This window comes from Lissotriton vulgaris, chromosome 7 (assembly GCF_964263255.1).
Source record: "Lissotriton vulgaris chromosome 7, aLisVul1.2, whole genome shotgun sequence".
Classification (NCBI taxonomy): domain Eukaryota; kingdom Metazoa; phylum Chordata; class Amphibia; order Caudata; family Salamandridae; genus Lissotriton; species Lissotriton vulgaris.
Window position 1 is genome coordinate 1,108,394,390 of NC_141695.1, and position 26,721 is coordinate 1,108,421,110.

The window sequence follows — 26,721 nt, forward strand, 5'->3', positions numbered from 1 at the left end:
ATGCCAACAATTGGCTAATTTCTTTCACGAAAAAATTCATAAAATTCTTGACTCAATCCCCCCCGTGAGACTGTGCGTGGAAAACGACCTCCCGCACACCCTGACACCTATTTGCCTCTCCTCTTGGAGTCAAGTAACGACCGAAGAAGTGGGAATCACGTTAAAATCCATAAAAAGCGGATCTCCCAGGGACTCCGCCCCGCTTCGGATCCTCAAGGAGGTAGCGCCCACGATTGTTCCCCCCCTGACCCACCTGATCAACACCTCATTCCAACAGGGAGTTGTACCCCCGAGCTGGAAGGCGGCAGTCGTTAAAGCTTTACTAAAGAAACCTTCCCTCGATCCTGAAAACCTGGCTAACTATAGGCCCATTTCCCTACTCCCAGGAATCAGCAAGATCGCTGAAAAACTGGTTAATAAAAAACTCTCCCAGTTCCTGGAGGACAACAACAGGCTAAAAAGCTCTCAGACGGGCTTTCGTCCAGGGCAGGGCACGAACATCGCCCTCCTGGCAGCGGTAGAGGAGGCCAGACGAAGGAGGATCAGTGGCAGTGATCCTCCTCGACCTGAGTGCGGCCTTTGATACCGTCAACCACCAACTTCTCATCAAAAGACTGAGGAGAGTCGGTGTGGAAGGCTCCGCCCTTACCTGGCTCTCATCCTTTCTGGCCCAACGGACCTATCAGATCTGGGAGAATAACACCTGCTCCTCCGAAACTCCCTTCCAATGTGGCGTGCCTCAGGGCTCCTCCCTGAGCCCCACATTATTTAATATCTATATGTCCCCATTGGAGGAGGTCATCACCCCGTTCGGAGTGAGCGTCGTCAGCTACGCCGACGACACACAACTAGTTGTGTCACTATCCCACCCCAGACAACAACCAGCAGATTTATTTAACTGCCTTACGCAGGTCCAACGTTGGATGAACAGTTCAGCCTTAAAACTGAACGGGACGAAAACTGAGGTTTTGCTCCTCGGCCAGAAAGGACTCACACTCTCCCAGAACATCTGGCCAGCTTGTCTGGGTCCCCCCCTGATCCAAAAGAAGAAGTAAAAAGCTTGGGTGTGTGGCTCGACACCGATCTTTTGTTCACCGTGCAAGCAAAGAAAGTAGCCGGGACTTGCTTCGGGCTCCTGAAATCGTTGAGGAAAATCCTGTCCCTCTTGCCCCCCACTTCCCAAAAACTGCTAATTCAAGGCTTAATACTCTTGAGGCTTGACTACAGCAATGTGATCTACCTGGGTGCCCCCGAAACAACACTGAACAAGCTTCAGAGAATTCAGAACATCGCGGCCCGGATTCTCACAAATACCCCGGCTAGAGCTTCGGCCAAACCTGCACTAAAACTCCTCCACTGGCTTCCTATAAGGGAGCGGGTCAAATTCAAGGCCCTGTGCTTAGCCCACTGACTGCTACAAAACCAAGGCCCCCCTGTTCTCAGGAAACTCATCAAACCCTACAAATCCCCAAGACCCCTCCGTTCTGACATGGAAAATTTCATCACTATCCCCAGATTTAAGAAAGCCCGCTCAGGAGGAAGACGTTTCTCAGTCCACACCGCACGTCTCTGGAACTCACTCCCCCGCGACCTGAGACTTGAACCACAATATCTTCGCTTCAGGAAGCAGCTCAAAACCCACCTTTTTCCCAAATAAATCATGCCTGTCCTTAACCTGATCTTCTGTTCCCCCCTCCCCTCCCTCCCCTCCCCCCTTCCTTCCTTGCCCCACTGACCTGAAGAGATAGGATCTTTTAGCGCTGGGATACCTCCGGGTGACTACGCACTCTATAAAAATAAATAATAAATAATAATAATAATAATAATAATAATAATAATCACAAATCCCTTGGCAGTTTACAGCTCTACAGTATTGTTTGCCATTTAGGCAAGATGTCTACCTAAACTACTACATTATTCAAACGTCTACATATGGTTCACGAATGAAGGGCTTTTTTGTTAGGGTGAAAGCTCATAGGTAATGCCGTGATCTATGAGCTCAGCTCCCATTGCTGACAGTGGTTTCAGTACAAAATATGAAATATGTTTGCAATACTAATGCTCCCACAAAGCTCCATGATTATATGAAAATATAAGCCTGAGCATGAAAGCAAGATTGGTGACCGTGCTTTTAAAATAAAATGTGCACAAAAAGAGCAACTTGAAAAAAAGGTTTAGCTAGACTATTTTGCAGCTTTAAATACCATTTATTTGTGTTATTATTCAGTAAAACATATTCCATAGATGTCTGCATGTTAAAACATTATAATTAAGGCTCCCGGATTTATGGTATTTATTTTCTGGCCATTTCGTGTGTATTTATCCATATTTACTTTTTGCTCAATTTATCTGTATTAATACATATTTATTTAGTGTTTTGTGTATAAATTAAGTTGTAAAACTACATTTCCATATCTATATAACTGACGCACACTCATACTCATGTTTTAGCTATGTAGGCTGCCAACTATTACATAACAATACATCCACTACTAAATACTAGCATTATACCATAAATGTATGTTCACATATTCATTTATTTATTTAAAGAAATTTCATCCTGTTTTTCAATTTCCTATGCTGTTTATCTGCTCAGCTGCTGGCCTATCATTCATGAAAGAAAGCACAGAGAGTCACTTAAAAGAAGCGCAATTTTCTGTATTTATCCACGTTTAAAAATAAATGCAGATAGAAAGCACATTGTTTTCTGTCTGTATTTATCTGTAAAAATCCATAAAAACGGAAAACAGGGAGCCTTAATTATAATAATGGAGAATTAGTGCAAAACTATTCAATTATGGTCAATATGAAAGTAAATGAGGGTCAAATTCTTACAGACAATCACACAATGAGCAGGTATATGTCCTTGAATTGGTGGATATGTTCGAATTTCAGGAATTCACAATAGTTCACACAGCAAACTTTCTTGAGAATTTCATTTTCGCATGAGCAGATTCACACTTGTATATTTACCTATGCTAAAATCTGTTGAGCAGTTGCAAATTTACTGTCTGTAAACCACCTTTTCACCACTCAGGAAAAAGTTTTAATTTTGCCCTTGCCAGGAGTAAATTTCCAACGTAGGACGAGACTGGAGAGGAGTTGGTGAATGTCCTTAACATTTTAGCTTTGCGGGTGCACCTAGACTTGTAAGGCATTCCGTTCCTGGATCTAACACTTCCTGCCTGCTTCGTGCCCCTGGAGGGAGGGTTCCAGAAAAGGGGTAAAATCGATGCACTGCCAAAATCCAAACCCAGATAGAATGTGAGGCCTAACATAATAAGGCTATTATCAGAGCTCCTATTTAAAGTAGGTCTGGGTAGAGAAATTCCACTTGGCTGAATTCCACAGAGTGGCAAAAAAACTTGTTCTGTGGTAAAAAATCAGCGTGAACTGCCCCGTGCTGCTTTCCAGAGGGTGCAGCTTCTCAAAATGATTTTGCTGCTACTCGAGTAGATTTGTTTACTGGAGTGGCAGCTTTTTGAGCGCCAAAAGTTGCGACCATCCACTTTGGAGAAATCTCGCCAGCTACTAGCTACCGAAAGTGTCCGTAGGGGATGCCAGATCTGGCAGGCCAACTTACCATATTCGAGCCGCGTGTGAGAAAAAACTCTGCCACGAAGTGGTTAGCGGAATTTGTCCAGAACTCTGTGCTACAAGTGTAACGCGAAGTGGCCAAAATGCAGCAGAATATATCACCCACCCCTAATTTAAAGCAAATGCTGCCACAGTTTCCCACTTGCTGCATGACAACAAAATGTTTTTTTTTCTGGACAAATAGATTTCTGAAGTATCCTATCCCTTGGACAAGCGGATATGTTATTAACACCTTGGGTGCCAAGCAGATCCCCTCCTGTGCTGAAATTTACAGAATCCGCTTTTACATGACAAGCTCAGCTCGTCATGAGCACACGAGAGGTGTACCTCATGACGAGCTGAGCTCGTCATGAGCATCGAAGAGGTTAAACTCCACACCCCTGCAAATTGTTATGTTAAAACAAGCCAAAACTATAACCCGGGAGAGCTTGAAGCATTCCCCCTCATCCACGTTGTCTTCAAACTGTTCCTAGCCCTGAATTGGTTCAGTCTATAGATGCATAGATAAGAAAGCTGACCTCCATTGTATCCTTCAAATTAATTCTCTGATAAAGCCTTTGGCTGTGCTAGGTTGATTGAAGCCCCTAATTTCAGTCTCGAAAGTCTGTAATCTATTAGACGATGCATGAGAAAGTAGCTAAACCAAAATACTGGTAATGTTATAATCAAGGAAAAATATGTGCCCCCAAAGCTTTATTAGAACTAATAATGTATTAATTGAAGCCCTTGATGTGTTTTGTGAAAGATCGTCTGTATTAGTTGTTTGAAGGAAGTTCTGACACGTTGCATTACCTCCTTAATAAGGAACACTGATGTACAGTGCACATACCAATGTGACAAGGATGGTACATGTGGGAGTGTTCCTATTCTCTGTTCACTCAAAGATTGTGGATTCATAGATAATGTTGTCTTTGATTATTCTTAATTCAAATAAATCAGTTTAGAGCTGCCAGGATAGCTCAGAAAGATGAATGCTTACAGCTTAAATGTTGGGTGATATGGAGGCTACGAGTTTCAATCTTGCTAAGGCAGTCTCATCTTTCCTCCTTCCATTGTGGGTAAAATAAGTACCTCTATTCTGGTGATAGTAACACATGTTATGTATGACACTTACAAATGGCAGAAATGTGATATGAAGCACTATATTGCACACAGTCATAGAGATTGTATAATTGTGCTTTGATTCCAGATGTAGTTAGTCAGCCAGCAATGTCCAGCGTGTCCATCTCGAGGAACATATGCAATAGAACTACTAAGGGCGCATGATCTGTGCTCACACAGTTGGAAAAGCACTCTTGAATAAAGTATGCAAGTTACATTCTGAAACTTATTATTGGCTGTTTTCTCCTTTCGGTTGGAGTCCATGAGGCTATTACAGATTTATCTCCTATATGTAAGCACCAGTTTACATAGTTTATACAGTGTTTTTTGACTTGTTCATGTCTCTGTTGTGTGGGTTTACTTGAGAGCAGCTCACACTCTATTTGTAGAGTTTATTGCAGATTTTCATGCTGGATTAGGTTTAATCTTGGTGTGTTGGTTTCAGAATCTGAGAACAATATTTATAGTGAGAATCTTCTAGATTTATCTTCTATTTGCTCTCATTAACTAATTTTGTTGGTGGTGGTGTCAGAGATCAAGCACTTATACCGTATTAGGCCTTGGAAGTGGGGAAGACTTCAAGGAGGCCTTTGAAGATCACAGGGTCTCTGCTTTTCCTTCCCTGGCTCCAGACTCACTACAGGTGGGCTATGCAGCTCTTTATGTGAGGACAGACTCAGCCCTATTCAGGTCAAATTGTCAGCTCCTCCCTCCCAATCTACCTCAGAAAGACCCATCAGCCTAGTGATGGGCCTTCAGGATGGAAATGCCACAGCCCCAGCTCTCTTTGTGCAACAGTCTAGAGAAAATGCACAAAGCTCAGCTGCCATCTAACCCAGACATGTATTCAGAGACAGGCAGAGGCACGGAATGGATAAAGTAAGAAAATGCCAACTTTCTAAAAGTAAAAATAACAAACGATGGATGGAAGCTGAACAAATCAAACATTCAGCCTCAGTCACAGATCTGGGTTTAATCTATTGTTTTATTGATCACCCCACACCATTTTGGACCCAGCCATAGGCAAATTATTCTTGATCCTGCACCCCATGGGAACAGTCTAGCCTGAACTTTTAAGTTTTTCTTGGTTTCTTATACTTTAATGTATATGTATTATTATTAGTCTTCCTACCCTGTGTTTGCAAGGGAGGAGGGTGCGTTGTGACTTGAAATGTAATGTTGGTGAGATTTGGAATACAGACTTCTTCCAAGTTCCAGATCTGGAGAGAGTTTTCTATGGTTCTCCATTGATGTCTGACTGGCTGAAGGACAGCTGTGTTGAGTTGAAGGAGGAGCTTACTAAATACACTTTAAGTTACTACCTCCAGACGCCACAAGACACCACTGCCTGTCACTGGTACATCAGTGTGACAACATTGTGACAACAACTGCACTGATCTCACCTTTATTTTATCAGGCTCCTTGTAGGAGGAGAGACTGACCAAAAAATAAAAAAACAATAGGCTAATTGGGTGCTTTTTTCCTTGGCACATTACACAAACTAAGGGATTTGATAAAAATTTCTCATTCAAGTAAATAGAAAGAAGTTGTGAGCCCAGAACAGAGTTTTGAGGAGTCTGTTCCGTTGACTAGATGTAAAGAGGAATCACACAAATAAAGACAGGAAACAAGCAAGTGGGCGGAGAAACCACAGGAAACAAATTCTTTACGTGGCAAGTAAAGCAATAAAAAAACATAGGCGGATTTCATCATATGTGTCAAAGATGGTAGAACAACTGGGATGGATTGAGAGACGCAAATTATCTTGGAGCGTGGCCAATATGAATTTGTGAGATGCTTCTGAGAGAGCAGTTGTAGTTCACGGCAGTGGGATGAAAGCCAAACTGTGAAGGTTGAAAGAAGGCAGCTGTGGAGAAGTGTAGATACTGGAATGGATAACATGCACTGCAACGTGTACTCAAGCAATTTTGCACTAGTGACCGAGAAACAGTGCAAAATGTGCTTTTTCAATTGTTGTAAATGTCATTGTTGACCTGATTGTTGCTTGCAAATGTAATTTTGCGCTGTCATCTGTGTTTGACTGTGCTCCAGTGCAGAATTGCTCAGTCACCAAAAGAAAGATTCAATTTGCTCCAGGGTCTGGCCCAAGGTCAGCAGGGTTTACCCTGCCAGGTCATAAGTGACAAAGGTTTACGTACTAAGAACTACATGATGTTGATCCTGGTGAGGTAGAGGTAATTTATTCTCGGTGAGGCACAATAGGAAGAACTACTATTGCTGCTGCTTATTATTGCCTTTACCTTTTGAAAAAGCTCCCATTCAGAATGGCTCTCAAATTTGTGATTGGGTAGGCGACATGTTGTCCCAGTCATTTGGATAGAAATATCTGGTATAAATTTGTGCAAAGCACAGCATATCTGTTTGGGGCAAACCACTCATTATGGGTGTGGTTTGATTTGATTATGATCTATGCTTTGTGCTACTTTCCAATCAAGGGCTCCAAAAGAACGCTGGTACGTCAGAGAAATTTCTCACCATGCAGTTAACTGAAGCCAGTAAGAAAGCCACCAAACTGTTAAACATTTTCATAACACTCCTATTCAATCCAATGTGGGAATGCAATTGATTGACCTCCAAAGTGTTCACAACAATTAAAGTTGGCTATTTGCACCAAAATAGGAACAATGTAGCAAATAAGTTAATAGACCTACAAAATCCGAGATGTCAGATAAGGAACCTAGCAAAAAAAGGAAAGGATGTTCGCTCAATCTGAGTCGGAAAATCAACAGGAAAGAAAAGATGTCCTTTCTTGAGTCCTCTGACTCACCAGGGTTTCCCCTTGGTGACATGCTTCATCATAGGGGCCATCTCAATCTGCTGCGGATTGAGGCGTGCCACGACTTGTGACGTTACGTAGGAGCACTTTAGTGAGGAACTATGTGTAGTGCAGTGATGTTGTAGAGTAAGTGAGTAAAAAGACCTAACTAGTGGGCAACATAACTTTAATCTGACTCCTAGTTGGCATGTCTAAAAAACGGGGTGAGTTACTAGGAGGCCTAGCTGTAATGAATTAGGGGTCCCTTGTAAACGTTAACATGTTTTGAGCCTCCCCAGAGCTCTTCTTCAGGACAACACAGGGACCAGCCCTGTGTGTACTACTCCAAATGGTGACCTAAAGTGAGGTAAATAGTGAATTTATTCAAGAAAATCATTAAAAACGCTGCAACTAATAAGCAAGCTTTAGTAATACATAGATAAACTGTTAGTCACATAGTATTCATTATGAAGCAAAATTGTGCATCATGATCTTGAGGGGGTGAGGGGGTTTGTGCTCGAACTTTGATATGCTCTCCTAAATGGCACACTACCTAATCGTTCCCCTTGAGACCGCAAGGCCTCTTTCTAACTATGACGTGGAAACTGGTGCCAAGCCAATACTTGAGGAAGCTTTCACCCAGTAACAGTTAAGTCCGAAAGCAAATCAGATTGAAAATGAAGACCCTAAATCCACTGTGTCCAAACAGAGGTATGAAATGCAATTTGCCCCAGTAATAACATTCTCACTGGTCCGACATCAAACAAGATGCCTCTTGAGATCATATTCCATGAGGAAGGAGGGCCTGGAAACTATCCTGGTAACTGAAGTGAGGCTAGCTATCCTAGCCAGGCAACAACAGGACAACCACAGGTTCCAGAAGGAACTGAATACCATTCTCAGCCACTCGGTGTTTCATCCTGGTGTTCGAGAGCCAGGTTGTAACTAAAGCAGATGCTACTGTATCTGAATGAATTTTACAGTAACTGTACGATCACTACTAGTGGCCGCTAGATTGAATCACCCTACCTTCTAGGCGCCCTACTTACAAAATAACTAAAATGTAAATGTGTTGCAGCAAAAGTACCTCAAAGATGTTTTCCCCTGACTTCACCAACGATCTCTCTCTTTGCCATTTTGTATTATTCGAACTTAAGGTTGACAATAAATAAATTGTATGAAGTGGCTGAAAAGAGGGTCTTTTCCTATTTGGGTGCCAAATGGAATTTGCGGGGGGTTTCTTGTATTTTCTCTACTCCATAGCAGGATGGAGTACTTGGGGTGCTCAGTAAGTAGTGTTTTTTTGTGTTCACCACTCGGTGCGATTAATGCATTTGTGCAAATAGTGTTAGAGTACAGCACACTAGGGTGCGGCAGGGACTGACTGGGAGGAAAGAGTTTACAACAGGGTACTTCAGCATGTGTACATTTGTCGAGTCTTTAACAGCAGCTGTGCAAAGAATCCTCTGCAAGACAAATTGAAGTTGGGAATTGCTTTGGGCTGGCTTTAGTTTCTTAAAGGGGGGGGGGGGCACTGTGGCATTTACATTAAAATCTTTTTCTTGGGAATCAGTGAAGTTCCGGTTTGGTTTGAACATTCTGTGCAAATTACTTAATCTTCCCGTGTTTCTTAAAAATGCAGATCTTGTGTAATGTATAATTCGGTGCACATGAAGAGCGCTCCGAAGCCTTTGGGGCACGTTTGCGCTATATAAAACTGTAAAATAAAAAAAACTCGCAGAATCGCATCGAGGCTGAAGAATGCCAAGCTGCCTTATATAGTAAATACAGCGGGTTTACTTTCTGGCAGATTCTTGGAGGATGTGGGCGAAGTACAGAGAGATTCCTGGTCTGCTCTGGAATTATGTAACTTTGACAAAACATTAATGGCCCCAAACTTCGTGCATGATTTTATATTTTGGAAGCACTGATCTATTTCCGTTTGGATTTTATTCTTCTGCCTTCTCTGAATACCTTTTGACGAGATTGTATAACCCTGCTGTCTTAATGTAAAGTGTTAAGGATTTGCAGAGTTGAGAGCAGTTATATATAGCTCTAACAGCAGAACAGTCAAACCTCTGAAACCACCGGAGAGACAAAATGGAAACGTTTTCCAAAAAGCTGTAATGTTCCTAAAGTAGAGTACGTGCTGACTATAATCTGTCTGTGAATACTTGGCGAACAGGGCGGTTTTGGTTCTTTAGGTCTGGTGATTCTGACCCTGGGGGATTCCTACGGGGCCCCAGCCATCCTAGCACGCAGGAAGTAACATGTTGCTGTTAGTATTGACTTGACATGACTATGTGCCTTACTTAGAAGCCTGGGCTCGTGCACACGTTTGCCCGGTGTCAATAAGAAGCACAAAGTTGCCTTTGAAGCAGCATAGCTCGGCCTGCTGCTTCTTCACAAAGAAGGCAGTGATGTCTCGGATTGCACAGCGCCCGCCATATTTTTTCAACGAAAAATGCAACTTCATGTTTAAGCCGCACATATTACGGTCTTTGCTCTCGCTCCCTGAGTGACCTGTGAACCCTGAGTAATAAAATATGCATACTTGGATAACTACAGCAAAGAATTCACTACCACAGCCCAGCCCAGCCCACCCCACCCCCTCCCCGTTCCCCCCACAACCCCGAATTCGCCAGAAGGGCAGTAGTTTAGCAATAAATCATTTGGCTTTTTCCATATCATCCTTCATCAACAGTTAATGAAGACGGAATGGTTACTTTTTTGTGTGCTAAACAGCTGTACAGAAGGCAAAGAATAAACATGGTCCCATAGCAGAGGGAATGGTTACTTCCAGGCAACACACTCACGCATTGTGCTGCAGGGAAACAACAGCTTTTATTTTGTTTGTTCTGTTACATGGTGTGATGACATACATATCTATCAGTGAGGCTTCAATGAGATGTGCAGTGCATGCCATCTTTGCAGCTCATTACATGAGACAAATGGGTAATATGAAGACAAGGCTATCATTAATAATATTAATAGGGGCATTTATATAGCGCTGGGTTTTTACGCGCACCGGTGTGTCCCCACGCTTCGACTGCTGCGAAACCCTTCCTGGCTTCCCTGAGAGATGGTCCCTTAATGGGTATCTCCAGGGTGAGACCAGGCATCCCCGGCGGTCTGATGGGGCCGTTAGTGAGGATGAGGTAAGCTAGTGCCCAGAGTTGCCGAGTGTGATCGCTGATCAGAGTGGGCACCGAGGCGAGAGAATTATCGAGTCCGCTGACCCTGGTCCAGAAACCTGCCGCGCCGGGAATCGAACCCTGGTCCCGGGCCGTCCTCTGCTCTCGGGTCTGCCGCCTCTAACCAGTGAGCCACACTACTTCACCTTTCATCATCTTTAATAATCACTCCCAATTGTCCATAAGGAGAGAAAGAGACCAAGTTTACCCTCTCCATGGCGAGAGTCTAGTGCCTTGTTATAACTTTAACCAGAGAGCTATAATTCAGGCAGAGGTTAGTGCTGGGACTATGCTGTGCAGCAATTGCTCCAAATGAGTAGCTTCCTGCGTAAATTAGCTAGGAGAACACAAAGCTTTGCAACTCTGCTGGACCTTGAGAACTAGTGCATTGGCAGCAACAAGGGAATCTACACCTGCTAATTACACTAGCATGGACAGGTTTCTTCATTGTTGCATTTCAATGGAAATAATTGTTCCCATAGGGTTTAAAACAACAGCTAGTTACCTTATTACAAATCTGTCTACAAATCTAACGTGCCATGGTTAATTTCTGAAATGGCCCAGAGGTGTGCATCAATCTATTAAAGTACAATGGCTGCGCTAAGAAACACGGTCAAAGTAGCACTTTACACATGTGTCCGACTTTGGGTGCTGCAATTCTTCCAATGCACTGGCATGCATTGTATCAAAGAGCCTGGACCTAATAGGAAAGAGACCTGCTGTGCATTTTATCTGAATCATAATTATATGAATACCTCAAAATACACTCTAAATGACTCTCTTTTGCAGTCTCCATGGGTCCAACACATTTACCCATTTCAATCTCATCGTTAGTTGGGATCAAAATACATCTTCAGTGCAGTGCATTCTAGAGGTGGTGAGTCACTGAAGGGTCATGTCATATGCCTTGTTTCTGGCTTAACTTTAGGTCCCCAGGGACCCTCGAGTCCAAAGTGAGCCGAGCTTTCACGTGGCTTCTTCCTGCCTCCCATCTGGTGGATGAGTTTCACAATGTGAAACTAAAAAACATTGTCTCAATCCGGACTCCCTTGCTTTACCACAGGGTGTGATCTTTGGCAATATTTTCTTTCTTCCTTCATTATCAAACATGATAGCACCTTGAAGTTCATTAGTTCAGGGGGTGCACTGTAGAGAAGCCTTTCTGCTGCTTGATTTTGAATACATCATATTGTTGCTCAATGAATAATACGAATCTAGGCCGCATATAGGGTGCGTGTGGCAACTAACTTGTTTCTTATTTCACTAATGCTATTGGGAGGGGGATGCATACATATTTGTATGTACATGTTTAAAAGCTAGTGCGAAAACCAATGCCTCGCAGTGTACTCCTATAATCTGACTTAATAAGCAGGAAAGCTGCACATTTTTACAAGTCCTTTTCATTTTTGTATTTCTTTTGCAAGGAATTACATGACATGTTTCCGTGGCTCGACCTGTGCACACGCTCTTCGTGCCAAGCCAGACCTATAACTCGACTCTCTGTTATATTGCTGTAACCTCCACCTCTAATAAAAAAAATCTACAACTAAGTCAGCAGATGTCCAATGAATCGTGATAAAAGCTTAGTGAATGCAAGCTTCCGAATCATTCGTGCAACCCTTGAAACTGTGTGATTGCTCACAAAATTCCTGATCTGCACGTTCCTTACAGTCCGCATACAAACCACCACTAGGTCGTATATACAAACACCCTAATTATTTTAAACAGACATTGGCTCTTTACCTTTATATTGAGCTACTTCATGCATCCCGTTATTCTTCTGTGCCCCTGTTCATGCCACTCGATGCCATGGTCTTCTTCCGGGACTGGCAGGCCCAGCAGCTTAAGTCGTCCCAGGCAAAAGGCACACCTGGAGGTTTCTTTTGGCCAGATAGTGCTGTGCTTACGAGTTCTTGGGGAGATAGTCGATGTTTTGAGCATCCTGTCGCCATTTGCCATCTTCTGCATTCCTTGTGCTGACAGGGCATGATGTATGGAAGGACACCGACTTTGTTCACGCTCTGTAGATGACCGAGAAGCAGTCCGAGCACTAGTGGCAGACTGCATGGTGCGACCCTTAAAATTGAGACTTGCAGGATGATAGCCAAAATGCTTTGTCAATTGTACTAAGTACAGGAGTCCCAAAGAGCATGCCAGGGGTCGCAAGCTGAAGGTCAGAGGTCGCAGCTGCGACCCCTGGTGACCCGTAATTGGCATCCATGGATAAAGATAGCAAAAGAGAAGACGTGTTTACTGCGAAGCAAAGGGATGGGAATATCTTATCATTAGCTAACCTATCTATGCAGGTTTATTTTATTTATTTATTTGTAAAGTTTTATATAGCTCAAACAAGACCCCGAAGGATATCAGAGCGCTTTACAATAAGTTGGAAGAGGGGACAAAATGAAATAGACACAGTAATTGTGGAAAAAAAGTGCTAAAACAGTAAACAGTGGTACACATATAAGGTATAGTATTATGCAGAAGAGACGATCCATGACTGTTAGTTGTGCCATGGAGCTAGAAACCAAGAGACAGTCGCCTTTTAGGTGTGCCTCCACCCCTTAGGTAAGAATTTGCTCATTAAGAATCTTTTGGCTTCCAGTTTGAAAGCCGTCGTTGAGGAGAGTCTGCGTACATCCGGAGGAAGAGAGTTCCATATTTTAGGGGCAGCACCAGAGAAGGCTCAGTGACAACTTCTCTTTTTGCTAAGGATGATCGGTTTCAGGAGGAGAGTAGAGGCGCTTCTCGATGCCCTCACCCCACAGGATAGTTCAAGTTTTTGTGCTAAAATACGTGGGAGGCAAGTCTTATTAACTTGAGAGAGATGAGAGAAAAAATAAAAATGTTGTGTGCAGACGTTGTGCTTGGACTTTTGACACTGGTGAGCTATATTTGAATATAAGTGAAGGCAACTGTCACATTCCCTGGCCATGCAGAATGTGCAGACATTAGAAGGCCGGCAGATCGAGAGACTAAGAATGAAACGTCCCTTTCTACATGTATTTTTACACGTGTTATGCATCGGAAGATCCAATACCTATAAAACACTGGTATATGTCTATTTGTATGTTTCTTTTAAGCATGTGCTACTAGGAAAAGACACAACCAGATGTACGCATGCTTTCAGTAATATGGTGAGACTTTCAACTGTGATATGGAAAGGGTTTCTGCTTTGCGTTTGGGTAGAGTCAACACTGTTAGTAGTTGCTGAGCAGGGCCGGACTGGGAACCACAACCGGCCCCGGCAAAGTGCTCTACCGGCACCCCTCCCCACTACGGGGGGGTTGGAGGGGCGGCCGAGCACTTTGCCGGGCCGGTTTTCGGCCGATTTTGGTACAGGGCCGATTTTGCCGCTATTGCCCTGTAACAAAAACGCGCCCTGGGAACCCAAAACTGCCCCCCACCCGTGCGCGCACTGGGGAATTGCCCGGTGCCCGCTATGGCCAATCCAGCCCTGTTGCTGAGTAGTGAAGATGCACAAGACAGATGAGGTCAAAGACATGCTGGTAAAGGGATTAGTGATTATGGTACTTACGTAAGCCATTTCCGATAATTTGTCTTGTAAGCATTATTACAGTAACATGGTATCAGTACTTCATTGAACAATTAACTGAATGACACTATAATTGGGTAGGCGTAATTCACTATCTATTAGGTATTTCTGTCAATATTGTTAGCCATAGTAACATGTGTAACTTTAAGATGTACTAAATTGATCTCCAGTATATCCTGTACCCTTACGCCTTCTTGTATCTAAGTAATTGACTATGTAACATGATTTGGTGCTCTTGGAGATATGGTTGAGGAAACATTATTATTATCACCATTATGTTAAACAAGATATTGGTTCCAATTCTATTGCCATTAAAAAAAGTTAACAACCAAAAATAGAAAAATATAAAACCAAGTAAAAGAGCAATAAAATAATCATAATGCCACCCAATGAGTTTGTCAAATCAGCCAATCATGTATACACTAATCGCCAGCATGTATATGAGACTACAGTGCTTTGGCACTGAATGACATTGTCCAAAGTGCTCAAAGTCCTAAGTCTTGCACACATATCAACAGAAAACAGGGAAAGAAAAAAGCAAAAAGTTGCGGGAAAACACCCTAGGAAGGGCAATTTCCAACACTGAGGATAAACCTGACTAATCTGTGCCAAGTTACCCAAGGGTGAGCACAGGTTATCAGACAAGTGTATTATACTCATCATGTCTAGGATAATGGATTCTCTCTGGCTTTGATGCGTCCCAGCCAGCCAGAAACCTCTGGGTCTAACACCATTAACCCCTTCAATGCTTGTGATGGAACCATTCCGTCATCAGTCACAGTTGAGCTGTGCTGATGACGGAATGGTTCCATCACGACCACACCTAGTTATGGAATGTCCAGCACCGGGGGAAATCGGGGCAGCACGCAAGGTGTTAAACAAACTTGTCATGAAGTCACACCTAACCGATTATAGTGTGAGGTAGGACTGAGTAGAAAAGAATGTTTATCAGTGATGGGTGTCATGGAGTTTGAGATGGGGTCAGGGATGTGATGGGGAACTCTTTGGGTAGAAATACCAACTGCATCTATTGAAGAGCCAGGGAGTGGTAATTAGGAAATCAAAGAGGTTTTAAGGCAGAGTGGTGAGCTGCTAGTGCTGCTGTCATTGAGACAAGTGGTGTGTTTACAGTTAATAAAGCTATCTGCATAGGACCTTTCTGGTTTACAGAGATTAGGGCATTCAGGACACAGTGAAAGCCTGTTGCGCTGCCCCTGCGTTCCCGATAACTTGGTAAAATTTCACTAATTTAATTGGAAATTCAATAAACAACACCATCGGAATTGTGTCTGAAGATTTCAAGGTTCTTTATAACAGATACAGGCAGACATGTAGAATTATCTCCCTGTTGGAAGTTGAAGAACTCTGGCAATGGTTTTTATACACTTGTGTGTTACTTTTTAAATAATTCGTTTTGGGTTTTCTGGAAAACTCAGACCCTGTAAAACTTTGTTGCTGCCTTGTAATCATATTTCATAATTTTGTATTGGGAAAAAATACATTGTCCTCTCGTGAACCTAGAACCACAAAAGTGTCACGTTGTTGGGCAAAAAGTCATGTTTAGTGTTACAAAGTCATTCCTAAAAATAAATAATCTATTTTAAAGCGCTCATCCATAAAAATTGAAAAGACCTATAGGTTAACCACACTTCCTACCTTAATGGGTAAGAGTTCAGGACTCAACAACATAGTTTGTTAAACAATCATTCCATTATTCTATGTGTAAAGTGCAAAATCCAACTCATCAGACATGTATTAACTTATTGCATTCTCACATGATGAAATCCTAGCCTGCAACTTTAAGTGATCTTGTCTTTGACAGTGACCGAGTTCTTAAACTGACTGAAGATGAAGCTGTGCATAGCGTCTGTGCTGTTCTTCTGCATTACCTGTGTCGGGCACACACAGGCAGAGTTCTTCACTTCTATAGGTACGTCAAGCTGTTTATATTGCATATATTGCCACAATAACACTCCTTGGGTGCCCGAGCCTTAGACTTTGCTATCTTTGCTATCACTAGTGCATTGTGACAGAACCTGTTTCTATGTGATTTACACTTGCAACTTCTGAAGACATGATGTGTGCTTTTTGAAGAGCCTCAAGAACTTTATGGTAGTGGATAACCAATGTAAGCTACTATCAGACTCGGTGTATAATGGCTTGCTATTTTTTCTTTTTTTAAATGGTCTGGCTTGACAGCGCCGCTGTCACCAGACAAGTATGTGAGCATCACTAGAGAAGGACTTTCACTCTGCCCATATGTTGGGAGCAAGGAGTAAATGTTTTGATTGAACAGGAGGTGTGTGCTTCCACAAAAAAGTGCTTGCCTTCCGCACAGCAGTGATCATTGTGCTTATTTATTTAGCTACCTAAGCTTGAATCAACTTTCCGAGGCACACACATGATATTATACTGCTGTAAAAGTGTCTTGGATAACGAGATCATTTATGGCGTTTATTTTTCACTGACAGCAGCACAGATGAGAGGAGTGCTGCCATGCAGAATCTATATCATTTCTAAAGTTGTTAAAGTTGTGTGTGTTTTATTCAAATGAGGTTGGAGGGTGCGTGCAAGAAGGAGTCAGTGGATAAATGATTGGATGTATGAGTGCAAAGATGAGGGACAAGAGTACATGTATGATGATCTATTGAGTGTGCGAACCCATCAGTGACACAAATGGCACTTTCACCCATAACCAGACGTATTGGCATTGCCTATGTTTGTTTTAGACTAGAAGAGCTCAGGAAACATAACTCGCCGCCCAATTGTTGCAGTCTAGAGAGGTGAATGAATCGCATTTGACTAGCTCTTTAACCACGTTTTCACTTTTCCTCATTGGCTCACTTCCTGCCCCTACAAATCTGCTTCTCGCTAGAGCAGTCATAGAGTTTCGTTTTTTTCTTTTTTCGACTCCTAATTGAGCCGATTTAAAAACTTTTATTTTGGGATTTGTAAAGAATGCAAAAGCCACTTATTTAAGTTGTCAGGTCATACATTTGCTATAATACACAAATGGACACATTAATGCAGATGGATAAATACATGATTACATTTTGTGTTAATGCGCATTTGGGCGGTTAACTTAAAGTGTTCTTTTCTTTTGTACAAGGGAAATAACCCTGCAGAGACAATCTTTCCTTTACATATCAATTAAATATGGATTTGTTTCTTTCGGTTTCAAACATTGGCTAAACACCGATTCCTGACTTTACATAAGAGCAACTTACATGTGTTTGCAGGGTGGCAGACAGTGTAAACGGAAAGCCTCATGCCCCTACCTGTAAATTTCCGTTGGTAAACAATAAGCACAGCTGGCTGATTGCCTGTCTTGAAAAGTACACATTTTGTAAATGAAAATGTCCACTGATCCTGATTCCCTTTGTGGTGAAATAAACTGACATTCCCAGAGAGTGCACTGTGGTTAAGGCAGAGCGTTTTGAAAGTTATCCTCGCTTCAATGGGAAGCCAGTGTAAAGCCTTCCTGGCTGCCGTTGATGACGCCAATCTAAGAGCGTCAAGAACAAATTTGGCTGCCGCATTTTGAGCAGTCTGAAGACGTTGGATTAAGCTCTTATTCATGCCGATGTAGAGGGCGTTACAATAATCTAGTCGCGAAGCGACAAGTGCTACCACCACTTGCTTCCGCGCCTGAGGGGACAAGTAACGTTTTATTTTACGGAGTATTTTAATAAGGCCCCAACTGGTAGCAGCAGTTCTATTAACCTGCAGGGTCATGGAAAGGGGAGGTTAAATCAGTACCCCTAAGTTCCGCGCTGATCCCGAAGGAGTGGGACAGTACCCCAACGAGGGCGGCCACCATTCAGGTGACCAGATGTTGTTGTTAGAGCTAAACACCAAGATCTCAGTCTTTTCCCCGTTCAACTTTAGAGAATTGTAAATCATCCACTGGGACACTGCTTGCATGCAGTTCCTAAAGTTGGCCGGGGACGGGTCACCAGAGTGGGAGAGGGACACTAAGATCTGTGTGTCGTCCGCATAGGAGACTACCTCCATCCCAAAAGATCTAATTAACCTGGCAAGCGGAGTCACGTAGATGTTAAACAGGGTCGGACTTAATGCCGACTCCTGTGGGACCCCACATTGCACAGGTAGGGATGTAGATAGAAACTCTCCCAGCTTGACCCTCTGTACCCTCTGGTCTAAGAAGGAGGCCAATAGATTCAGATCTGCCCCTTCCACCCCTATCTCCTTCAGGCGAGATGTTAAAACTGAGGGTATCGAAGGCGGCTGTAAGTTCAAGAAGGACTAGGACGGTGGAATGTCCCTGGTCTACCTCCATACGGATGTTGTTCAGTATGACCGTGAGGGCTGACTCAGTGCCATGGGGTCTCCTGAAGCCATGTTGGGATTGGTCTAAGAGACCCGAGAAGTCAAGAAATGCTGCCAGATGTTGATTCAGGTGCGTCTCCAGCATCTTTGCCGGCGCAGGAAGCAAAGAAATAGGGCGGTAATTCTTAAACACCTCGGGATCTAGAGTAGACTTCTTTAGAAGTGGCTTGACCACTGCGCTCTTCCATTGAGATGGAAAAATGCCCTCTCTCATGTCCCTATTCATGATATCAAGCAGGGGGGGGGGAGGAGGGGGTCTCTGCACTCCTTCCCGACTTTCAGGGGGCAGGGCTCCAATGGAGATCCCGACCTTGTCTTATTTAAGAGCAGGTCAAGCTCCTGATGGGTCAGCAGCGGAAACTCTGACAGATTTTTAGAAGTGTTGGAAGAGATCTCCTCCGTAACAGGAGAAAAAGGGACAGGCGGAGGCGGGGTAACAGATCTTTGTAATTCAAGATCCCGATATATGTCCGCAATCTTAGAATGAAAGAATCCTGCGATCTTATCGCAGAATTCCTGGGTGCTTACTACAGGGTCCTGCGTCCGTAGCGTACAGAGCGAGTCCACTATTTTAAAGAGATCCCTGGGAGAGGAGAGAGCCGTTGTCAGGTTGGCAAAGTACTCTTGCTTAACTCTGATGATCTCAAGCTTATACTCCTTGATGAGTTTTTTATGTTTTTCCCTCTCCTTGAGGTTCCAACTCGTCCGCCAGAGCCTTTCTTGCTTCCTACACCTTTGTCTCATGAGCCTAAGGGGCTCCGAAAACCAGGGAGAGGAAGGTTTCTTTCTCGCAGAGTAGCAAGAGGAGAGAGGAGCCAGCACATCGACTGCTGTACTGATGGCTTTAGAGAGTTCTGAAGCAGCTAAATTGATATCCTCAAAGAGGGCTGTTTTATAGTTTTGCATCAGGGGGGCCAACGAGGTACTCGTAATATTCTTCAGCTTCCTCCTAAATATAGTTTGAGTAGGGATGTCCGTCTTTATAGGGGTAGAAGCAACCAAAAGTTCCAAAGGGACAGCAAAGTGGTCACCTGGGAACATGGTTAGCAGGGACCCAGGGAACTTTGAGTCAAAGTGCATCAAATGTCTGGCAAAAAGTGGGGGGCAACCATGCAAAAAATGGGAATTACATACAGAGGGGGCCTTCCTAAAAAGGCAATGGGGACCCCATCCCCCAGGGCTGTGGATCAAATTAGGCGGCCACCTCTACCTGAGCCTTCAAACGCTCCAGACACCCCACCCTCCACGGCCCGCTCACTTACTGTGTCCCAGGAAGCCCACCCCCGGGACACAGTAGTCGTTTCCCTCTCCACCTCAGCGTGGGTAGGGAAATATGTTTTTCTCCCATCTGCCAAACGGGAGGAAAAACTAAGTCTGCTCCCAGTTGGCCAGGGCTTTAAAACTCCTCACGCTGGCTGGTAGCAGACACGTGTTGTGTTCCCCTGCCCACACAGATGCGGACAGGGATACAGAACCGAAAAGGCTTAAGCCGAGAGGGAGCAAGCATAATTAGCTGCTCACTTTGTGCGGGAGCAATGCCCATTCCCACACCATGCGAGGAGCCATGGGGGGGCATAGGGTCCATGTGTTTGTGGGTGCCCCAGGTGGTCACCCACCTATATTAAAGGCAGGCCTCAGGGGATAGGGTCCACAGGGCCATACTAGACTCAAGGATGAGGGTCATGAAGGCCTCCTCTCCTTTTTTGTTGAATAGAGCCCTGGGGGATGAGGTACTTGGGCCTAATGAGGTTTGGGAGAGTGGCTTTGAAGCACCCCTCCTTTTTTTATAAACTTAATCCTGGGATGGGGGTTCCCGGGTCCTAATGAGGTTTGGGGAGGTGGGCCAAATGGCCCCCTCCTCTTATTATATATGTTCACCTCGGTGTATGGGGTCCCCAGGGACCGAAGGCCAACCCTATGCTGTGCATGTCAAAGTCTATGTGTGGTATGGGGTAAGCACCCTACAGGGCTGTTGGCTGCCTTCGGGTAGCTTGGTTACAGTGTCTGAACGCAGGCCGGCCCTGTGGCTAACCTCTTGGCGTACATGGCAAAAGGCGGTGGGCAACATGAGCTTGATTGCCTCCCGGCGGGTTGGCTGTAGCCAGGCCCTGTGGCTAACTCTGTGCGCAATGTTGGATTGGCTGTCTCTAGGTGGGTTGGCTGCCTTTGGTTGGGTTGACCAGGCCCTGTGGCAACCTGGCAACATGGGGTTGGCTGCCTGTGGGGGCTAGGTGCAGGACCTGCCTGCAGTCCATGACCCACGGGCAACCACCCGCCACTCACAGCCAAAGGCCATGCGTGCCGGGGGTTGGCTTTACGTATGGTAAAAAAAATATTACTTTACATTAAAAAACTAGCAGTTCACTGCAAAAAAACAAAGTAACATTATAGTTTGGTGAATTGTTCAGTTACAACGTAATATTTTAAACTCTAAATATCACAGAACTTCACCAGTTATAGTATCTCAAGTAACCATAACTCGTGCCCTAAGGTAATTGTAACTCACACCCTTGCCATGCACTGCTAATTACCCCACATATTACATCACTCATGACATCTTCTGTGACATCATAATAATGTCATTGCAAGATTTGCAATGAAATTATTGATAAGAAAACTGCATGGCAGAGGCACGAGTTATAATTACATGATATAATTATAACTGGTGAATTTCTATGTATTTTAGAGTTTAAAATGTTACCTTGTTACGGAACATTTCCCTTAATTATAATGTTTCTTCAACTTTTGTTTTTTTCAGTAATTATATATGTATCTGTACACATACAATATCATTTTGATATACCCCACCTCACATACAATATCATCTTGATTTACTCCACCCTAAATGTTTCACTTTTTGCCATTATTTATTGCTTTCACAACAGCGTCCCTCCCTGTGTAATTGAAAATACGATATAATGAGCTGGACATTATGTTGTTTGTAGTCGCACATTATGATTATTTTGATTCTTGTATGTCACTTTGTCTCGTTTCAGGTCAAATGACAGATCTCATTTACAGGGAAAAAGACTTAGTCCACTCTTTAAAGGAATACGTTAGCGCTGAAGAATCACGAATTTCACAAATCAAAAGGTAATTCAGGAAATTCCTAAAATGTTGAGACATGAATATAACCGATATGTGTTATATTTTTGGCTTTATTTTCGGTATATATAACACCCATAAAACGGTTGGGTATATAAAAACAGTAACAATACATATAAGAAACGAATAACATTGTGGTTAAGACAACATACAAATGAAACACATCATCTTTGTAATTTATAACATGTGAAGCGTGTCTGTCAAGCAGAAGTTAAAGTAGTGTAAATCACAAAAGAACAAAAGGCAGTTGAGCAAGACAGTGCAAAAGCCTCTGGTCTTAACATTAAAAGCCTTTAACAGTGGGAAGGTCCATTTTAGTTTTGCATGTTCATATTGGGTGGTCAAAATAGAAATAAATGCAAACTAGTTTTGATCATGTCTTTCTTATATAGACAGGCTCCAGATCAACTTGCAGCATTGCTCCAGATCAAGTTGCAGCATTGCTCCATTATCGGGTTGTAAGCATTGCTCCATTATCAGGTTGTAGGATCGCTCCATTATAAGGTTGTAGGATTGCTCCATTACCAGGTTGTAGGATTGCTCCATTACCAGGTTGTAGGATTGCTCCATTATAAGGTTGTAGGATTGCTCCATTACCAGGTTGTAGCATTGCTCAGTTCTCATGTTGTAGCATTGCTCCTTTATCAGGTTGTAGGATTGCTCCATTATAAGGTTGTAGGATCGCTCCATTATAAGGTTGTAGGATTGCTCCATTACCAGGTTGTAGGATTGCTCTGTTATCAGGTTGTAGCATTGCTCCATTCTCAGAATGTAGCATTGCTCCGTTCTCATGTTGTAGCATTGCTCCATTATCCGGTTGTAGCATTGGTCCGTTCTCAGGTTGTAGCATTGGTCCGTTCTCAGGTTGTAGCATTGCTCCATTATCAGGTTGTAGCATTGCTCCGTTATCAGGTTGTAGCATTGCTCCGTTCTCAGGTTGCAGCATTGTTCTGTCATCAGGTTGCAGCATTGCTCCGTTATCAGGTTGCAGCATTGCTCTGTTATCAGGTTGTTGCCTTGCTCCGTTCTCAGGTTGTTGCCTTGCTCCGTTCTCAGGTTGTTGCCTTGCTCCGTTATCAGGTTGTAGCATTGCTCGGTTATCAGGTTGTAGCCTTGCTCCGTTATCAGGTTGTAGCAATGCTCCATTATCAGGTAGTAGCATTTCTCCATTATTAAGTTGTAGCATTGTTCCATTATCAAGCAGCATTACTTCGTTATCCGGTTGTAGCATTGCTCCATGTTCTCATCGTTGCATAGTCTAAAGTGACTGAGTGAGTGAAAGGTACATCTTCTCCAGATCTGGCTCGCAGCCTCTGACTTTTTTCTTGGCAAGATGGGTATTGCCTCTCGGGATCGATAGTAAGGACATTTGATTCAAGATCTCAATCCATTTGCAGAATCAAGACTTAACTGCATATCTATCCCTGCCCTCTAATAAGTCCTGGCGTGTGGTGGTGTAGGGTGTGGAGGGTGGAAATGTCAGCAAGGTCTAGATTAGAACACAGGATACTAAGGTATTTAAACCAAGTGACGGATCCTATCCCCTCCCTGGAAAGATCTCTGACGGAGTCTGAGTACTGCAAAGTCTGGATTATTCCACAACTGTTTCCAAAAAAATAGGGGTTTTAGCTGAGCACAGTGCAGACAATACCCAGCTCCTCCTGGAGTAGCAACATGGTGGTGAATGGAGGATACATTAAAGATTTAAATAACAATGTTTCAACAATAGCCACACAGTTCATACCAAAGGCTGGTCCCATAAATTGAACTGGGAAGGCACTGAACTGGGCGTCTTAGAAAGCACAGTCACCAAACATTTGGTCAAAAGACTACAAGCCAGGTGTGATTGAATTTAAGATATTTATAGAAATTTTCAATTATGTTGCCCTCTAGATGGATGCATCTAACCAAAGTCCTTAGTAACTGAACAACGTTTTTCAGAAGAAGTCCAGTCAGAAAAATACTGTTTTTAAGATTTATTTTATGTCCACAGCCAACATTTTAGACTTCTGTTCTTTAATTATAAGTGTGAATTCAGTCCTGAACCTTTTGATTTTCCAGTAGTTAAGTGAATAGTATTTTTATGTCTAACTTCTTTTCAGTCCTAGTTTGTAGAATCCTTACGTCACCTTCTGGTTGGTCCCAATAACTTTGCAGCAAGATTGGGTAAAATACCAGTGGGGGCCCTCCTGGAGTTGTATAGAGCAAAGTCTCTGTCAAACGTTTTGTATGATAGTGACATCTGGGGATGTCCAAATCTCGGAAAATAAGTTCATGAAAAGTTTGTTATCCGTCCCTCAGGATATCCCCTCTTTTCATTGCCCATGAAGAACTGGGCATGCCCTATATCACAGACAAGGTAGCATTTAGCCCACTGTCTCTATGCTTAGAAATAGGGGTCAAGGAGGGGGAATCGTTAAACAAGGCTATTCTTAAAGATGGTTTATCTTTGGATCAAGCCCTAAGGATATCGTGGTTGAAATACATTAAAAGAACTCTAACTAATCTAGGAAGAAGCAATCTTTTCTCTGCTCCTCAGGGTATCTGTAAAACAGACATTCCCACCCTGAAGTTCACGTTTAGTAAGAGAGGAGAAGGAGCTCATGAAGCCAAGCGTTTGCCACTTTGTTATTTTAAGGTCCACAGTGAAAGCGGAGCCATATATACTTGGCTTAGTGAACTTTTATGATAGATTCCTCCTGACCAGGTTTCGATTTGACCTGTTTTATTTATTCTTATCTCATCCTCGGGGTGCAAACCGAGGGCAAGCTCGCGTCCTGCGGCTGCAACGGTACTTCTACACTTCTACGCAGGACATGCTTCATTTTACAATGTTCTGTCCATATTATGATACCCCAAGAAAATCATACCTAATGCCCATTTTGAAACATGCCAACTTTAAACAAGTTCGGCCTGCATTCATATTTCTCTAGATGTTATCGGGCAATATAGTATTTCATGTTTACGTTTTTTAGGTCTCGGCGTCAACGCGCGGAAGCGCGTCTCCGCCGAGATCTTTTGTCAGCGACTATCATTCCCAGGAGACAGTCCTGGCCACGCGCATCCTTCCAGGCGATTTGTAACTGGAACGCGCGCTGTGGCCAGGCCCTGTCTCCTGGGAAGCGCAAGCACCACACACGCATGCGCATACACACACACACGCGCCCATGCACGCACGCACATACATACATACAGAGACACCACCCCTGACTCATACACACACGCGCGCACACACACAAGTGCACCGAGGCCCCCCTCCCCCTCCCTCTCCCCCGCCGTACACATACATACACACACACACACGAGCATACACACACACAAGTGCACCAATCGCGCTCCAGACTTTTGGAACTTACCTTACCTCAGCACGCGGCGCCCAACCTCCTGCTGGCGCGGCCCCGGGGCTCTACACCGCTCACAGGAGCCCCGGGCCGCGAGACGCTACGACTCCGCCTGCCTCCTCTTCCGGTGTGAACGTGGCCCCGCCCCCGTCACAGGCGACCGTGCCTGACTTCCGGGGCGGCCGCGAGTGTCTTAACCCTGTGAGAGATTTTAAACGCAGCCTCTCTGGGAACGAATAAGCTGGAACAGCCAATTTATTTTCTTTTAAATAAATGTATTTGTTGACTGTCAGACCCTGATTTCACCAGTCTGCCTCGCGAGAATCCACGCGCTTTTCTCTGCTGCACACTGAAACCCAGTGTATGGTTTTTCATACCATTCCAGCACTGGATGTGACTCAGCAGTCCTGGCCCCTCTCTTCCTATGAGGCGCTGCGGCTCTTGTCGCTTTGTACTGATGAACTTGGGAAACAATATTACAGCAGAGATTTGGAAATTTTCTATAAGTGCTACACTCGTCACCAGACGGGAAAGGATGACGCCGTCCACTCCAAGCCATTGGCTCACATCATCACTCTGTCATTGGGGTGTGTGTTAGTGCAGGTCTTTGTGTGCATGCTTCGTGAACTATACACCCCCCCCCTCCATATCATCTTTTGATTTATAAAGGTTTAGCCACCCTAGTCAACGGAGAAACAAAAGTTAGGAAATCTGGGTGTAGGTACTTCGTGATAATTTACACACGTGTGGTACACATACACTGAAAATTGTCCTCATTCGTGAACTATTCACTGCGTTCACACAGTGATACTGTGTTGTACACACCCAAATTGAGCTCACAGAGGGAGTGCGCATTGAAGGTTAAAGCTCACACTGTAAGTATATTGTACAGCCTATATGTTGTGATCACACTAATAAGAGTACAATGCTAGCGGCCATATCAAAATAGTGCACAGGAGCTAATAACTATACCTTCCGAGCTGCGCACATGCCGGTGCCTCCTGTGGGGTTTCTTCACACTAACATAAGGGATGTTTTACTCATCCACAGTGGTGAGTGCAGAGTGGTGAGTGCAGAGTGGTGAGTGCAGAGTGGTGAGGGTGAGTGCAGAGTGGTGAGGGTGAGTGCAGAGTGGTGAGTTCAGAGTGGTGAGTGCAGAGTGGTGAGTGCAGAGTGGTGAGTGCAGAGTGGTGAGTGCAGAGTGGTGAGTGGTGCAGAGTGGTGAGTGGTGCAGAGTGGTGAGTGGTGCAGAGTGGTGAGTGGTGCAGAGTGGTGAGGGCAGAGTGGTGAGGGCAGAGTGGTGAGGGCAGAGTGGTGAGGGCAGAGTGGTGAGGGCAGAGTGGTGAGGGCAGAGTGGTGAGGGCAGAGTGGTGGTGAGTGCAGAGTGGTGGTGAGTGCAGAGTGGTGGTGAGTGCAGAGTGGTGGTGAGTGCAGAGTGGTGGTGAGTGCAGAGTGGTGGTGAGTGCAGAGTGGTGGTGAGTGCAGAGTGGTGAGTGCAGAGTGGTGAGTGCAGAGTGGTGAGGGCAGAGTGGTGGTGAGTGCAGAGTGGTGGTGAGTGCAGAGTGGTGGTGAGTGCAGAGTGGTGGTGAGTGCAGAGTGGTGGTGAGTGCAGAGTGGTGGGGAGTGCAGTGTGGTGGTGAGTGCAGTGTGGTGGTGAGTGCAGTGTGGTGGTGAGTGCAGAGTGGTGGTGAGTGCAGAGTG

At 44.1% G+C, this 26,721-nt stretch overlaps 1 protein-coding gene across 4 annotated transcripts in view; it reads left to right on the plus strand.

Moving 5' to 3' along the window:
• The window catches only part of P4HA2 (prolyl 4-hydroxylase subunit alpha 2), a 305,296-nt gene that overhangs the window by 45,929 nt on the left and 232,646 nt on the right, over positions 1-26,721 (plus strand). For all 4 annotated transcript variants that reach the window (XM_086931565.1, XM_086931562.1, XM_086931563.1 and 1 more), the window contains 2 exons: positions 16,047-16,154; positions 21,571-21,667. In XM_086931565.1, the coding sequence (XP_086787691.1) occupies positions 16,073-16,154; positions 21,571-21,667 (179 nt within the window). In that variant the 5' untranslated portion in view covers positions 16,047-16,072. The remainder of the gene's footprint in view (positions 1-16,046; positions 16,155-21,570; positions 21,668-26,721) is intronic.